The 17,050-nt window shown below is 30.9% G+C and overlaps 2 protein-coding genes and 1 pseudogene across 2 annotated transcripts; 1 reads left to right on the top strand and 2 right to left on the bottom strand.

Annotated features, from left to right (window-relative positions):
• Positions 1–286: 286 nt before the first annotated feature.
• Positions 287–9,676, top strand: LOC133296174 (aspartic proteinase CDR1-like; annotated as a pseudogene).
• Positions 9,677–10,336: 660 nt separating this feature from the next.
• Positions 10,337–10,981, bottom strand: LOC133296173 (agamous-like MADS-box protein AGL62). The gene has a single exon (XM_061495119.1). The coding sequence runs from the start codon at positions 10,979–10,981 to the stop codon at positions 10,337–10,339; it is 645 nt and encodes a 214-aa protein (XP_061351103.1).
• A 2,893-nt stretch (positions 10,982–13,874) lies between these two features.
• Positions 13,875–14,474, bottom strand: LOC133296172 (NDR1/HIN1-like protein 10). Its single transcript, XM_061495118.1, has one exon. It carries the CDS (start codon positions 14,472–14,474, stop codon positions 13,875–13,877), a length of 600 nt encoding a protein of 199 aa, XP_061351102.1.
• Positions 14,475–17,050: the final 2,576 nt, after the last annotated feature.

Here is a 17,050-nt window from a genome sequence, read left to right as displayed (position 1 = left end):
ATTCCCTGCTTCATCCCTAATAAGGCCCCCACACGATGCCATTCCCCTACCTTTCTCAACAGCTGCATCAACATTGATTTTCCACCAAAGATGGGGAGGAGGCAGCCAACACACTATAGGCATGACAGGTGCGGAATCCATCCTATGCGTCAAGTTGTTGAACCCACGCGGCACGCCTGATATCCTCAACACACTATAGGCATCAACATTAATTACCGTGCTTGTTATATATGAGATATACCCGTTGATTTTTCATGTTGTGTTTTTTTCCATTGCTATAAACTTCATGGCTAACAATTTCATCTTTCATTTGTGCTTCTTTGTTGTATTTTTGTTCATATGTCAAGCACCAATTGAAGCTTACAAATCTGGGTTCAGTATTCAAATTAATCCGCCTTAACCCAAGAAACTCTCCTTTCCACAAATCATTTTACCAAGTTCCCCAAAAATTGTCTTCCCAAATTGGTTCTTCCACTAGAGTCATTTCCAACAATGGTGAATATCTCACTAAGCTATCATTAGGAACACCACTAGTTGACATACATGGTTTGGCTGACACAGGCAATTAGGGCTGTGCATGGGTCAGGTCAGGTCAGGTTTTTGTCTGACTCGACCCAACTTGGTTTTTATAGGTCAGGTATTTTGACCCGTCCCGCTTTAATTTGATCCAAGTCAGGTCTGACTTGGATTGGATTTTGTTGAACTAGTTCAAAACCAGTTTGGATCTGACCTGACTTGGTTTCTGAAGTGGGTCTGACTTGGTTTCTGAACTGGGTCAAATCTGACCTGACCCGTTTTTGGATTGGTTTTCTCACAAAATTTTGTCGAAATTTTTACGTTGCAAAAGACGGAAATTTCGTCACAAAATTATTTTTTCGTCGAAATTTTTACAAAAAAATTTTTCTATTGAAATTTAGTTTCCGTCAACAGTTTTGACGAAAATGATTCCTTCCATCAAATGTTTTAAACGAAAAAAGAATTTTGTCAAAAAATTTAACGGAATGTTTTTCGTTCAAAATTTCGATGGGAATGTGTTCTGACGAAAATTTTGACGAAAATTATTTCGAGGGAAATGTTTCATTTGAAACTTTCGACGAAATTTAGATTCTCTAAAGAATTTTGACAGAATATTTTTTTCGTCAAAATGTTTTTTTTGTCAAAAAAATTTACGGAATTTTTTTATAGAAATGTGTTTCGTGGAAAATTTTGATGGAAATTTTTTATCAAAAAACTTGACGAAAATATTTAGTTGAAAATTTTCGATGGAAATGTGTTTCGCTAAAAATTTCGACGAAAATTTTTTTTTGTCAAAAAATTTATCGAAAATTTTTTCGTCGCAAACTTTCGCCGAAATATGAAATCTGTAAAGAATTTTGATGAATATTTTTGTCGTCGAAATTTTTTGCCGTCAAAATTTTTTGATGACGAAAATATTTCCGTCGAAAACTTTCGCCAAAATTAAAAATCTGTAAAGAATTTTGATGAAATTTTTTGCCGTCAAATTTTTTTTATAACGAAAATATTTCTGTCGAAAACTTTCGCCGAAATTTGAAATCTGTAAAGAATTTTGATGAAAATTTTTGCCGTCGATATTTTTTGCCGTTAAAATTTTTTGATGACGAAAATGTTTCCGTCGAAAAATTTCGCCAAAATTTGAATTCTGTAAAGAATTTTGATGAAATTTTTTGCCGTCAAAATTTTTTGATGACGAAAATATTTCCGTCGAAAACTTTCGCTGAAATTTGAAATCTGTAAAGAATTTTGATGAAAATTTTTGCCGTCGATATTTTTTGACGTCAAAATTTTTTTACGACGAAAATGTTTCCGTCGAAAACTTTCGCCAAAATTTGAAATTGTAAAGAATTTTGATGAAATTTTTTGCCGTCAAATTTTTTTGATGACGAAAACTTTCGCCGAAATTTGAAATCTGTAAAGAATTTTGATGAAATTTTTTGCCGTCGATATTTTTTGCCGTTAAAATTTTTTGATGACGAAAATGTTTCCGTCGAAAACTTTCGCCAAAATTTGAATTCTGTAAAGAATTTTGATGAAATTTTTTGCCATCAAAATTTTTTGATGACGAAAATATTTCCGTCGAAAACTTTCGCCGAAATTTGAAATCTGTAAAGAATTTTGATGAAATGTTTTGCCGTCGAAATTTTTTTATGACGAAAATGTTTCCGTCGAAAACTTTCGCCAAAATTTGAAATTGTAAAGAATTTTGATGAAATTTTGTGCCGTCAAAAATATTTTATGACGAAAATATTTCCGTTGAAAACTTTCGCAGAAATTTGAAATCTGTAAAATTTTTATGAAAATATTTTCCATAAAAAATTTTGACGTAATTGTTTTACGTTAAAACTTTTCTTTTAATGTAATTGTGATTTTTTTTTTACATAATGGATATGGGTCAAGTTTTGGGTCAGTGGGTCAATATTAAAACGAGTCAGGTCTAAAACTGACCCAAATAAAAGTGGATCAGTATTTAAACCAGTTCAAAAAATATGGGTATTTATGGGTCAGGTCAAGGGCAGGGCAAGTGAACCAGTTTTTTTGCACAGCCCTACAGGCAATGACCTTGTGTGGGCACAATGCACACCTTGCAATGGTTGCTACAAGCAAAAAATCCAATGTTTGATCCCTAAAGTCTATAACATACACTGAAATTCAATGTGATTCAGAGCAGTGTAATTTACCTGCTCTAATCAAATTCTTTGCAATTATACCTATGGCTATGCTGATAATTCAGTAACAAGTAGGGTGCTTGCAAGAGAAAAAGTCACCTTTAGTTTCACAAATGTTGGAGACATTATATTTGGGTGTGGTCTCAACAACTTAGCAACTTTCAATGACAATGAAATGAGACTAATTGGATTGGGTGCAGGACCTCTATCACTTGTCTCACAAATGGGTACCTATTATGGGAGCAGAAGATTCTCTCAGTGCTTGGTTCCTTTTCATATAGATCCTCGCATTTTAGGCACAAGTGAGTGTTGGTGCACACAGTGAAGTTTCAAAATCTTTTTGATTAATAATGGTGTATTTGTTCCTTGTGACAAGTAACAATGTAAGTTTGGGGTATGTGATAAGTCTATTAAATGTGACTTAAAACATATGATTTCTGATATGAAAATGTTAAAAAAAAGAATAGTATAATACTAACCCCAATTACATTGAGTTGAAATTATGTTGATTAAAAAGTTAATGGGCTGTTTTTTGATATTTTAGGCCCATAAAGTCAAGTGAAAGAAAAATAAAGCAAATGGGCTTGTAGTCAACTCATAAAAGCCCAAGTGAGCAACAAAAAGAGAAAAATAGTGTAAGCATAAGACACATTTGGGAAAAACACTCCTAAGCCATCGAACCCTAACCCCCTCACCGTTCGAACCACCCATCTCAATCCAACCACAATGCCATTCCAAATCAACCTTCCATCTTGATTTTTTGTGAGCCATCCAACCACAAAACCCATCCTTCTAGTGATTCAATTAACCATTCACTCATAAGTTTGATCCTAACTATAGTCTCTTAAAAAAGAAAAGGAGGGAACACTGACCCTAACCGAATAATGACCTGGATTTTGTTGTGGGATTTTTGTGGAGTGCTTGGTGTGAGCGTGGAGCAAGAAAAGAACGTGCCAAGGATACTTTCCTGCGGAAGGAACGCGTGTAGATGCTGTTGGTGAAGAGGCCCAAAGGCCATGCATGCGAAGGAAAGGAGATATAAAAGAGAAGGAATAACTTATTTGAGAGGAGCGTCTTCTGTTGTAATCCCTCTTTTCCATTTTTTTAAGTTTCATTTTGCGGTTATGGTATTGTAATAGATGTTATTTTATTTGGATTGGAAAATGTGAGTACAGTGCCGAGGCTATTTTGTGAATAATACTCGTTCTTTAGTTTAAGCTTTCTGCATTTTATTTTCTTTGTATTTTACATTTCATTTCTGTATTTGAGCTCAATCCTTACGGATATGAGCTAAATCTCAATAGTAGAGGTTGGGTCTAGGTGATACCCAACCCTCAACACTCTGTGGATGTTTTCTTTTTACATGCACTGTTAATGTTAATTCAGTTGTTTAAATTTGTATTTCGTTGTTGAAGAATTTCTGCATATCGGTCGAGTGTAAAAGCTTTCATAGAGTTGTTGGGAAATAACCCATTTCTGACCGTGGTTTGAACACATGGGCTTGAACGAGGGATCATTCAAGGGATTCAACTCAGACATGAGTGAATCCACTATGTAACTAAGGCTCTGCTCTTCAAGAATTCAGGCACCATATGCATAGGGATATGTTTGTGATTGATTTTGGATTAAATAACTTTTTGGATTAACTGAAAAATAGTTGTCGAGCATTTTGGTAAAAAAAAATTCATTCACTTATGTGTTGTTAGAAGGGGGAACCAAAAGCACAATTTATTTTTCTAAAGATTCTCAACAACTCATTTCCTTTTTCTCTGATTTATAATTTAATCTCCTTTCTATTTTACATTTTTCAATAAAAATATTTTTACATCAAAAATAAATAAAACATTTCTTAAATTGATTTCTTATTATTTTTCATCTTTTAGAACAATTGACTCCAGAAATGAATTCAGAAAAGTCTAAAAAAATAGTAACATAGTCATTGCTATTTTAGAGTAGTTTTGTAATTATGTTATTTTTATTATTACTCTCTTTTTTAGAAATTCAGTTTTAAGCAATTGTAGTTTTTGCTTTTGAACTTTTCGCAAAAAGATCCTTGTGGGAACAATAATTGTGACTTAAAGACCCTATATTACTTGTGGCTGATATACTTGCACATAACTTGCATAATCTTTAGCAACAATTGTTGCTAAAGATTATACAAGTTATGCGCAAGTATACGCAGCCACAAGTAATATAGGGTCTTTAAGGCTCAATTATTGTTCCCACAAGGATTTTTTGGCGAAAAGTTCAAAAGCAAAAATTGCAATTACTTAAAACTGAATTTCTAAAAAAAAGAGTAATAATAAAAGGGATTTAAGTTTCTCCTTTAACATAAGAATAGAATCATTCCTACAATAACATCGAATCTTGTGTCAAATCTTTATACTTTTATATTTTTTTTCAAAACAGGTGGGACCCATGAATTATGTTTCACTCACATGAGATATCAATTCTCTTTTTAAAGGAGAAATGTTTAACCCATAATAAAAACAACATAATTACAAAACTACTCTGAAATAACAATGACTATGTTACTATTTCTTTAGACTTTTCTGAATTAATTTCTGGGTCAATTGTTCTAAAAGATGAAAAATAATAAGAAATCAATTTAAGAGATGTTTTGTTTATTTTTGATGTAAAAAGCTTTTTATAAAAAAATGTAAAACAAAAAGGAGATTAAATTCTAAATCAGAGAAAAAGGAAATGAGTTGTTGAAAATCTTTAGAAAAATAAGTTGGGCTTTTGATTCCCCCCTTCCAACAACACATAAGTGGATGAATTTTTTTCTTATCAAAACGCTCGACAACTATTTTTCAGTTAACTGGCTTAGTGATTAACCTTTAATCCCTTAAAAGTTATTTAATCCAAAATCAACCACAAGCATATCCCTATGCATATGGTGCTTGGATTCTTGAAGAACAGAGCCTTAGTTACATGGTGGATTCACTCATGTCTGAGTTGAATCCCTTGAATGATCCCTTATTCAAGCCCATGTGTTCAAACCAAGGTCAAAAATGAGTTATTTCCCAACAATTCATTTCTATGGAAGCTTTTACACTCGGTCGTTATGCAGAAATTCTTCAACAAAAAAATACAAATTTAAACAACTGAATTAGTATTAACAGTGCGGGTAAAAAGAAAACATCCACAAAGTGTTGAAGGTTGGGTATCACCTAGACCCAACCTCTACTATTTAGCTCATATCCATAAGGATTGAGCTCAAATACAGAAATGAAATGAAAATACAAAGAAAATAAAATGCAGAAAGCTTAAACTACAGCACGAGTACTATTCACAGAAATAGCGTCGACACTGTACTCACATTTTCCAATGCAAACAAAATAATATCTATTACAGTACCAGAAACGCAAAATAAAAATTAAAAAAATGGAGAAGAGTGATTACATAAGAAGGTCCTATCAAATAAACTATTCCTTCTCTTTTATATCTCTTTTCCTTTGCATGCATGGGCTTTGGGCCTCTTCACCAACAGCATCTACACACGCTCCTTCCGCACGAACCACACAAGCATCCCTTGCACGTTCTTTTCTTGCTCCATGCTCATACCAAGCACTCCACAAAAATCCCACTACCAATTGTAACAAACTCCAGGTCATTATTCGGTTAGGGTCAGTGTTTGCTCTTTTTCTTTTTAAGAGACTATGGTTAGGATCAAACTTATGAGTGAATGGTTAATTGAATCACTAGAAGGATGGGTTTTGAGGTTGGATGGCTCACAAAAAATCAAGATGGAAGGTTGATTTGAATGGCATTGTGGTTGGATTGAGATGGGTGGTTCGAACGGTGAGGGGGTTAGGGTTCGATGGCTTAGGAGTGTTTTTCCCAAATGTGTCTTACGCTTACGCTATTTTTCTCTTTCTGTTGCTCACTTGGGCTTTTCTGAGTTAACTACAAGCCCATTTGCTTTATTTTTTCTTCTGCTCTGGTAGACCATTTCTTTCGCTTGACTTTGTTGGCCTGAAATATCAAAGCATAGCCCGTTAACTTTTTACTCAACATAATTTCAACTCAATATAATTAGGGTCAGTATTATACAAAAGGTATTCATTTTTTATTTTTTTAACATTTTCATATCAAAAACCATATGTTTTAAGTCACATTTCATGGACTTATCAAGTGGTCACAACTCCTTTGGTCTCTGGAGAAGTTCAGACCTATTATTTAGTCACATTGGAAGGGATAAGTGTTGGAAATAAGTTTGTGCCTTTTCATTCTTCACAACAGATTTCCAAGGGGAATACATTGATTGATTCAGGTACACCAGCAACATATATGTTGGAAATCGACCACACACAAATCGAAAACGAAAAAGAAAAGAGAGAGAGAATAGACACAATAATTTACCCTGGTTCACCCAATTTAGGCTACGTCCAGCTTGTCTGTACTATATTCACATCACCGCCACTCGTTACAAGTCACTCGGTTTACAAGAAAAATATAAATAGGATTAGAAAACCCTAACAACAGCTATTCATGGGCCCAAGCCCAAATTGCTAAGAAAATTACAATAAAACAGAGGCCCACAACAGTACCTAACCTCTACGGGCCATCATCACAGCGGGACCCTAGTTGCCTTTCTGCTGACCCCGATAACTAGGGTCATCATCAACATGCGAAGTATGAGCCATACCCAACAATATATACCACAAGAACTGCATGATGGTTTTGTACGGGAATTAAAGGCACAAATTAGCATGACACCCATTGAGGATGACCCAAGCTTGGGCCCACAACTTTGTTATAGAAGTGAGAGTAAATATTATTTTGGTTCCTCAATAAAAAACACGAAATTTATTTTAATCGGAAAAAAAGTCAAATTGTGGTTCTTTTGAAATTTCAGTTCTTTGAAATTATGGCCTCTTTGAAATTGTGGGTCCCTTTGAAATTAAAAAAATACCCATGTTAATCCTTCAAAAAAATTAATACGGATATTTTTTTTGGCTTTAATGTTTCTAAAGTTAACGTAGATAACTTATCTACATTTGCTCCTAAAACGACATCGTTTTGAGTTGAAAAATTAAAAAATTATAATGAAAAAGATTATTATAACCCTGAAATAAATTATAATTATAAAAATACATTGATTTCCGTCTCAAAATAATATCGTTTTGGACTCAACGTAGATAAGTTATCTACATTGACAGTAGAAAAAACAAACCCTTTTTTTTTTAGAGATTGCAATATGTTAAATCTTGAATTGATGCATCAATATTAAACCTTATGTGTACCACAATTTCTTGACATAGATTGAATTTTTGTATAATTTTTGCTTTCATTTTGGGATAAGGCATCGATTGAATATTAGTTCAACAAATGTTTTTATGTGGAAAATCTACCATATGCATTTTAAGTATATGATATAATCAAGTATCGGTTCAATAATTTTGAAGAACCAGAAATAAAAATTCAACACAATGAAGTATAAGATATAAGGGGAAATCACTTCTGGCGTCACTACATAAGTGATTTCCTTATGCCATATATTCATCTTCATTTTTTTATTTTTTTTTAAAAATGGTGGGGCCCACCATGTTTTTGTATCAGCTACAAACTCTCAAATTTTGCAGTTAAAGGAGAGTTGCAAAACCCATGATATAATCAAGTATCGGTTCAATGGGATCGGGTTTCTTCCTCCTTTCAAAATACTAAAATTTTGGGTTTGTCTATTAATATTTTAAATGAGTCACCTTTATTATTTTTGAAGAAATTATTATAATTTGATTTTAGATAAATAATTATCATTTTCAATTTTCAATTTTTTTTTTTCAAAAATCTCACCTAATCATGGTCATACCTAATTGGCACTGTACAGAATGTCATGAAATAATTATCTGAAAAGTTTTAGATTTTAAAAGAAAGAATTTGAATAAATTTATATTCAATATATCCTTCACGAAAAATCAGAAAAAAGGTGTTTATTTCTAGGGAAAATTACACGGAAAAAAAATCAAGCAACAAAAATATTAACAAAAGCTGGGAATATGAAATTTCAGTGAAAAAATGAAGCTTACGATATGGTTTTGGGATTTAGAAATGTAAATGAGTCACAGTGGCAAACTTGGCCTATTATATTTAATAAAATAAAACAGGTTCAAGTCTTAATTTTTTTTTTTTAAATCAGATCAAATGTTTTACCAAATCAGCTTATATTATATTATTTATTTTATTTAATAAATAAAATTGTTATTCAAATAATTTTGAATAATCAAGTTATTTTTTTTAATTCTTGAATGTCTAATAGATTTAAGCAGACAAATATTTTATACAAACCTAATTTATTTTAATCAAATCCAGCATATTTACACTCTAGTTAAAGGGATAATTATCTCTGGTTGCATATGAGAAATAATAATTAAGTCCTTTATTTATTGATACTAATTAAGTCTTTATTTATTGATAATGTAGGACAATTTTTATTTTTGTCGTTGCAGCGTGCAAGTAAGTCCTTTAATAACCTCCAGTTGTATCCGTTTATAATTTAGTGTTACTTTAATAACCTCCAGTTGTATACGTTTATAATTTAGTGTCGGTAACGTTAGCACATAAACGGGAAAATTGTTAATTAAGAATATAAAACGTCAATTTATTCATTTCTTCCATTCCCTTCCTTCCTTAATTATAAAGTATATTGAATTTTATTTTTAAAGTATATTGAATTTTTGCATATGCACTTTCATAAGGTCCACGACGGTTATATTGATAAACTTACAAACTACAATAAGTATGATTAGTCAGACTTTTTTAATCAAGAATATATGATTGGTTTACAAACTACATTAAGTATGATTAGTCAAACTATGATTAGTCAGACTTTTTTAATCAAGAGTATATGATTGGTCAGTACTTCAATCAATGTCAATATAATCTTTCTCAGGTTCACTTTAATCAAGAAGTGTATGACTTCAATCAATGTAAATATAATATAATCTTCCTCAGGTTCAGGTGTGTATGACTGGTCAGACTTTGATTAGTCAGACTTTTTTAATCAAGAATATATGATTGGTTTACAAACTACAAATAAGTATGATTAGTCAGACTATGATTAGTTAGACTTTTTTAATCAAGAGTATATGATTGGTCAGTACTTCAATCAATGTCAATATAATCTTTCTCAGGTTCACTTTAATCAAGAAGTGTATGACTTCAATCAATGTAAATATAATATAATCTTCCTCAGGTTCAGGTGTGTATGACTGGTCAGACTTTAATCAATATCAATACAATCTTCCTCAAGTTCACCACTTTACCTCTTTAAAGGACTTCACATCTATCGATACTAAAATATGGGAAATGTTAATATAATCTTCCTCAACTTCATCACTTTACTTCTTTAAACCACTTCACATCTATGATACTAGAATATGAAGCATAATTAATATAGCTACAACCGCATTATTTTTTTATGCAAGACCCCTGAAATCTAGAAATCACTTAATTTACCTAGGGAGCAAAATTCCTTTCCAATATATGTAATCAAACAATGAAAACCATCTGGAAAAATGTGAAGCATACTTATTTGGTCGACAAATTCATTGCAATCATAATTATTATTGAATAACCACTCTTGAAATAACAAGCAACAACTAGTGAGGTACTAGTTTTCAATTAACTAGAGAGAAAACTCAAAGATATCAATATGGAAAACTCAGAATAGAGGGATTAGCATTAATGCGAGCAGGGTTGTTCTCGGAGACAGCATAAAGCCCAAATCCATTTGGGCCAGGCCCAGTAATTGGTAAAGGAAAACTAGCCTGCTCCATGAACACTCTGTTAGCATGTGTTGTAACAATCTTCTTTAGCTTCTCCATTGAAAACATTAAATGTTGTAACTCATGCTGTCCAAGCTCATCAATGGGAGTTTCCCACCAGAATTGTGTTTGCCTAGCTTTCCGCGCTCGATCTAGCTCTTCTCCAAGCTTTTTCTCAATCTCCATCTGATTAAGAATCTGAGTAAGTTGCATGTTCAGATTAAAAACGTTAGCATTACGACCAACATTAACAAGTTGGTTACTAGTAGTACTAGGGTCTAATGGAGTGTTTCGAGTTAGATAAGAATCAATTAAGGATTCAACTTCTGGGTGGCCAAAAGAGAAGGCCTTATCAGATGGAGAGAAAACAATGATTGCAATTTCCACTCCACAAAGTGTGCAAAGCTCACTAGCCTTTTTGAAAAGTCCTCCACGGCGCTTGGAGAATGTAACTTTTAGATTACTCTTTTTTGATATTTTCTCCATTGGAATCTTTTGGCGACCTAACCTAAACTTTCTCTCAGCCATCATGAAAAGAAGATGCAATAGGAGAAAACTTCTTCGGTTTAGAATTTGGGTTTGTTTGAGTAGAAAAGTGGGGTATATTTATATTGGAATATTTGGTTTATGGTACTTAACAAATTAATAGTCTCATCTAAATGTTTTATTAATTTTTATAACTAGTCCAAGATTAGGAAGTTATGAAATCTTCCATCTTAATGCGTGATTATATCATAACTCATATCTCCTACTTGCCATTATAAGAAGATTTTAACTTCTGTGAAATCAATCTTAATCCAATACATATGTTATATATTTCATTACAACATTTATTTCTTGGTATTACAATTGTACAATTAATTGTATTTAATACTCAAAAAATAATTGGTCTTAAAAGAATTATTTCCACAGCTGAAGGACGTTATATGTGAAAATACCATGTCAGTATATTTGATGCGTCATAGCACAATTAGTTACTTAATGGGGATCCAGTTGTATTCGAGTAAATTTAGTAGTTACAGTCTAATTTTGCTATAAACGTAAAGATGTTTTTTATTCAAATATTAATGTTATTGACAATTATTCTGTGTTTTTCTATAGGAAAACTGGAAATAGGGTGAAATCTATTAGATAATAAAACGGTCATATCATTCAAATTTAATTCAGAATAAATTCATGTATAGGAACATCGTAAATTGGGATTGACAGGAAAAACAAGGACCCATTTTTTAGGTTATATATTATTCTTTTATTTCTTTTGGAGTTTCTTTCATAAAATTTTAATTCAGATATTGGCATTAACCCTTTAATTTTTTTGATGAACTATATTAATTTGGCAGTTTTTTTTTAGATAGCCTTGCCTTTACGAAGTACGTAAAAATAAGAACCTTCTTAAAAAATAATGTTGAAAATATAACGTGTAAGTTATTAATTTTTATTTTATTTTGTTATTTCTTCGGTAGGAATCTCTTAGCACGGTAGTTAAATTGTGTTTTAACCACGTGAAAACTAATGTTAAAAATAGAAAAAAGAATGACAAATACTTATTGTTTTAAAAGCTGCTAAATATATGTTTTATAACTTTACAAAACAGCTCAGGCTAAAAAAAAACCGCATATGACTTATTGCTATAAATTTATGTTTTATAAGTTTACAAAACTGCTCACTCGACTTATTGCTAAATCTATGTTTTATAACGTTATAAAACTGAAAGAAAAAAAAAAACGCATTTGACTTAATTTCTTAATGATGCACTTCATAAGTCCAAGATTTGGAAGTTATAAATATTCCATCTTCATATTGTTTAAAATATAAAACTTCCTATATACATCTTCTTGGTTTTAAAACTGCATAATTAAATTCAATATTAAACAACTATATAACACATTCTTTTACTGGTTATTTGACACATTATAGTTGGGCCGGGGACCCACATCATGGTTGGCTTAAAGTTTAGGAAAACATATAAAAAGGGGCATATAAATATAAAAATAAATTATTATTGTAACCTTACATTTTTTTTTTTGATACGTGTAACCTTACATTTTAATTGCGTAGGTTTTAAGATGGTAAATAGTTCATTAGTGTAAAATATATTTTCCATAGAAAATTACTTGAATAAAACAAAATAGATAAAATATTTTCCATAAAATGATATTTATTTATTTATTAAAAAAAAAAAACTGTGCAGCTTCCTCTATTTTTGTACTAATTGATTTATTGAGGAAACTGGATGCTCCGGGCTCATCATGTCTGATTGTTGTTTTCTCGCAGAACAGATTGCAAAAATGAAGTCAAATTAATTATGCTGAGAAAGGTGGTTATTTTTTTATTTTATTTTTTTAGTAATAGAGAAAGGTGGTAATTAACTACTATTACAGATGCAATTCGCACACTTGCATGCATTCGCACACTTGCATGCATTTCAGCCATGTCAGTAGTTATATCAGTTATTAGTTGTGCAGTTATAACAATATATATAGATGAGTATGCATGAGTAGTTAGTCAGTTTATCAATCGTTTTTCTGTTAGCGCGCTCCTTTTTTCTATTCATGCAGCTTTAATTTCTTTCTTTTGCTGATATAAATCACTTTGTTGTAATGACAAAGGCATGAAGTTTGATCAACAATCTTTCATGAAACATAAGATATGGTAGCAGAGCTGATATTTCGCTTTTCATTTCCCCTATTTTCTTTATTAATTACTTTTCAATAGTTTTCTCCTTCTCTGCAACAATGACGAACCACAGCTATCTCTCGGAGTTTGTCACAAACTATATACATCTAAATAAATGGAAATCCATCCCTAGTACTTGACTACGACTTTGCTTTTCGAGCAATAAATAAAATAAGTCCATCCTTAATTAGTATTAATAATTTATTAATATTATTATTAAAATAAAGTGATATTCATTCATATCGAGCTGCTAAAGATGTTAGAAAATGTGCTAGCATACATAATCATCTCACAACAATCTTTTTTACAGTGTCATGTGAAATGGTGTTTTATTTATACACGTGTGTGTTTGGAAAACAGTACCTTTTCAATACGATGTTTTTTTAAATATTTTTTTTAATTCCCGTTTGTTACGGTTTCCTAAGAATACATTATATATATTTGATTATTATAAAAGAAAGAAAAAATACAATTTGATAAGTAAATTTTATTGTCATAGGTGCATGCACTTTATAATTAACAAACAATAGACCGGAGAACTAAATAAATTAATGGTGAGCAATAAATAAACACAAAGAGACTTGTCTGATTTGCAAGGTAGACCTGAAATTATTACCAACAGTAGGGAATTCCAGAGTACTCAAAAACAAAATTACATGGAAATATATAAAATTACAAATAAAAGGGGCAAAAGCAAGAAAATTCCAAAACATTGAAAAGAAAAATCAGTATATGCAGACCCTAGCTAGAAATGAACATCACAGTTGGTGGTCTCAAAGAGAGTGAGGGTTGTATTAGAATTTATGAAGGGAACCTTGAGGTCACATTTGACCTTTGGCTTCATGGTTCGGGTAATGAAGTCCCCGACCCTGAACCTAATCCTGAAATAGAGCTTCACATAAATGTTATAAATCCCAACACTCTTGTCTTTGTTGAAATCAGAGACCTGATCATTGTCGAGAAGAAGCATTTGCTGGCCTGCGAAAACGGCGCTGATGGTGTCTGTGCTCTTCTTGCACTGACCGAAGGAGTTCATGTCCGTGATGACGTCAGGACTGGCGAACCTTGATCCCTCGTAGAATGCCAATGCCTCCACTTTGTCATAGTATATGCTGAGTTTTTCGTTTGGGTTGCGAACGGTGAAGTTGAGAACCAAGTTGTAGTGTAGGGTGTTGTTGGTGTAGTCGAATTGGGTTAGCTCGGCTTCAGTCACATAGAACTTGAAAGAGTGAGGTTGAACCACGATAAAGAATATGATGATTCCGAGGCCAAAGATAACAACGAGTGCACTGAGAAGCTTTAAGAGAAGGAAATAGTAATAGTGGGATTGATTATAGGTCGACATGGCTGGAATGAAAATGAGGAGATATATTTGATGTGACAAAAAAAGTAATTAAGGTGACAGAGAGATGAAAGAGAAGCTAGTGAATTGTGTGAGAAGGGTGAAGGGAGTGGTGTGTGTTTATATATTGAAAGGAAATGCATTGCATTGAAGATTTTAATTATGGTAACAACGCGATTATGTGTTGGTGTCTGATCTGTTGGATATTTAATATTTAATTCAATTTTCACACGTGAAATGAAACGATCAACAAAAATTGTATTGGCCATTAAATTCTGATGATTCTTATCCAAAACTAGACACTAGACATTGATTGGAAATAAATAAATAAATCTATAATAAAGGAGTTAAATATATTAAGATAGACATTAAAGTTTAGAATCAAGTTAAAATAACAAAAACAATTATTTATCAGTGACAACAGTTAAATAACAAATAATTTAGAGAGGCGTTATACTTATAAAAATTATTATTTTTTATCTTATAACCATTTTGTTATAATTGGATAGAAGAGCTAGCCTTACCATAATGGGATATTTCCAGCTTGAATAAGATTGTCTCCTGTTGAGGATACCTGTAATTTATTTATAAAAAAAATATTAAAATCAAATTAATGTTTTTCACTTATATTATTTTATAATCGTTGATTTTATTTTGATCCAACGATAATAAAAATTATTATTAATTCTCCATAAATTATAATCATCATATTGGCGTTTATAATTTATTGCATCACACTTATTAATTAATTTTAATTAATTATCAATTTTAATAAATTATAATTATTAAATTGACAAAAATCAACTGTTAAGATTTGATTGAAAGAAGTTGTAAATATAATGTTGATCGTTTAAGATATATATATAAATCATATAAATTCATGTTATTTTAGATCTATATTTAACTTAAATTTAGTTGGAGTAAAATTTGCTTTAAAGTTACCAACAAAGCCCGCACAGTTGGTAGATGGTTAGGTCCGTTAAGCATACTAAAAAGTGTTTGATCCTTTACCGTGTGTATGAAAAATACTTTATTGAAAAAGGCAAAACCATTTCTTGAGGAAACTAAAAAAAATGGTTTAAAGTTTTATCTGATATAAAGAAGCATACTGATTTACTTTTTTTTTTTTTTTTTTTATACATGAAGCATACTTATTTACTATGAAATGAATGATTAAGGCTTCTTTAAAAAAAAAAAATTGAATAAAGTTCTAACTTTTTTTTTTGGTAAACAGCTCAAACCTTTTTTTTTTGGTGGATGAAAACAGCTCAAACTTTATCTTTCCCAATACTTACATGCTCAGATCTGTATCTAATTAAGAGATAGACTCGTTTAAAATATTAAAAGAAGTTCCTTTCAAAATAAAAATAAAAATTAAAAGAAGTAATATGAGAAAAAAAAATTAACTACAAGATAGTTTTTTTAAAATATTTTTTTCTGTTTATAGGGCTGAACATTTGTAGATGAATTCAATATTTATTTATTTTATCCTAATAGATTATTTATAACCATTAATTTATTCAGGGAAGATCGTCTCACACAATCTCATTTCACATTAGAGAAATTATTTATTCAGTGTTGAAAGATAATGACGCAACGCATATAAACTCAGTGGATTATGTTAAAACAATGTTATTTTGGCAATTTTATACGTCACACAGATCTTACGTGTCACGTAAATAATAAATTACTTTAAAATATATGCGTATCTTTCAAGTAAATTTAGCCTAGCATTATTAAAATCAAATAAATAAGAAAATAAACAATTAATTTTAATTTTGAAGATTTGATGAATAAAATCTATTTCTAAACCACTAGATTAATAAAGAAAACTTTTTTTTTTTTTTTAAGAATTCAAAATAGTATTTACTTTATAAGTTATAACTATGGCTTGGCTAGTGGGCAAGCCCATTAGGCTAAATGGGAATTGGTCAACAATTAAATGAGTAAGGAGGCAGAGTCGATTTATCAGCAAATTGGGTCAATATGATTATAGACTGGCCTACAACTACAGCAGCAAAATGACGCAGATTAAATTAATTTGCAGGTACAACTACAATGGGTACTTGGGCAGGCTCAAATTTCAACTGGCCTGAATCAGGCCGGGCCTTCGTAGGCCCATTTTGAACTAGCATTCTTTCAATTCATTTGATTTTGAGACCGCAATCCTCTGAAAATAAATAAAATAAAAAATAAAATAATAATTATTTGTGCGGAAGAGATCAAAGACAATAAAATATGTTTTAAAATGGTTTTATATTATTTACATCATGAAGTATCCCATGTATTGTACTATTATTTTTAAATTTAAATAAAAAAAATAAAAAAATTAAAAATTAAAAATTAAAATTATAAAAAAATTGCATTAATTTTAAAAATGTTTTAAAATTAAAAAGACTATAATGATATATATTTTTCAAAGAGGAGTACATTAAGAAATTAAGTAACTTTCAAGAATCTAATTTATCCTCTAACTTAATACATAAACATTAATTTTCTGAAAATGTATAATACTTGATACAACTAATAAGTAAATAAATAAAAAAAAAAAATTAAAGAATCAACATGAATGTAATTAA

Source organism: Gastrolobium bilobum, unplaced genomic scaffold (genome assembly GCF_033153095.1).
Source record: "Gastrolobium bilobum isolate Gb01-03AN ecotype WA unplaced genomic scaffold, APGP_CSIRO_Gbil_v1 utg6114, whole genome shotgun sequence".
In the NCBI taxonomy this organism is placed as follows: Eukaryota; Viridiplantae; Streptophyta; class Magnoliopsida; order Fabales; family Fabaceae; genus Gastrolobium; species Gastrolobium bilobum.
Note: the sequence above shows the minus strand (reverse complement) of the source record. Positions and strands in the feature narration are given on the sequence as shown.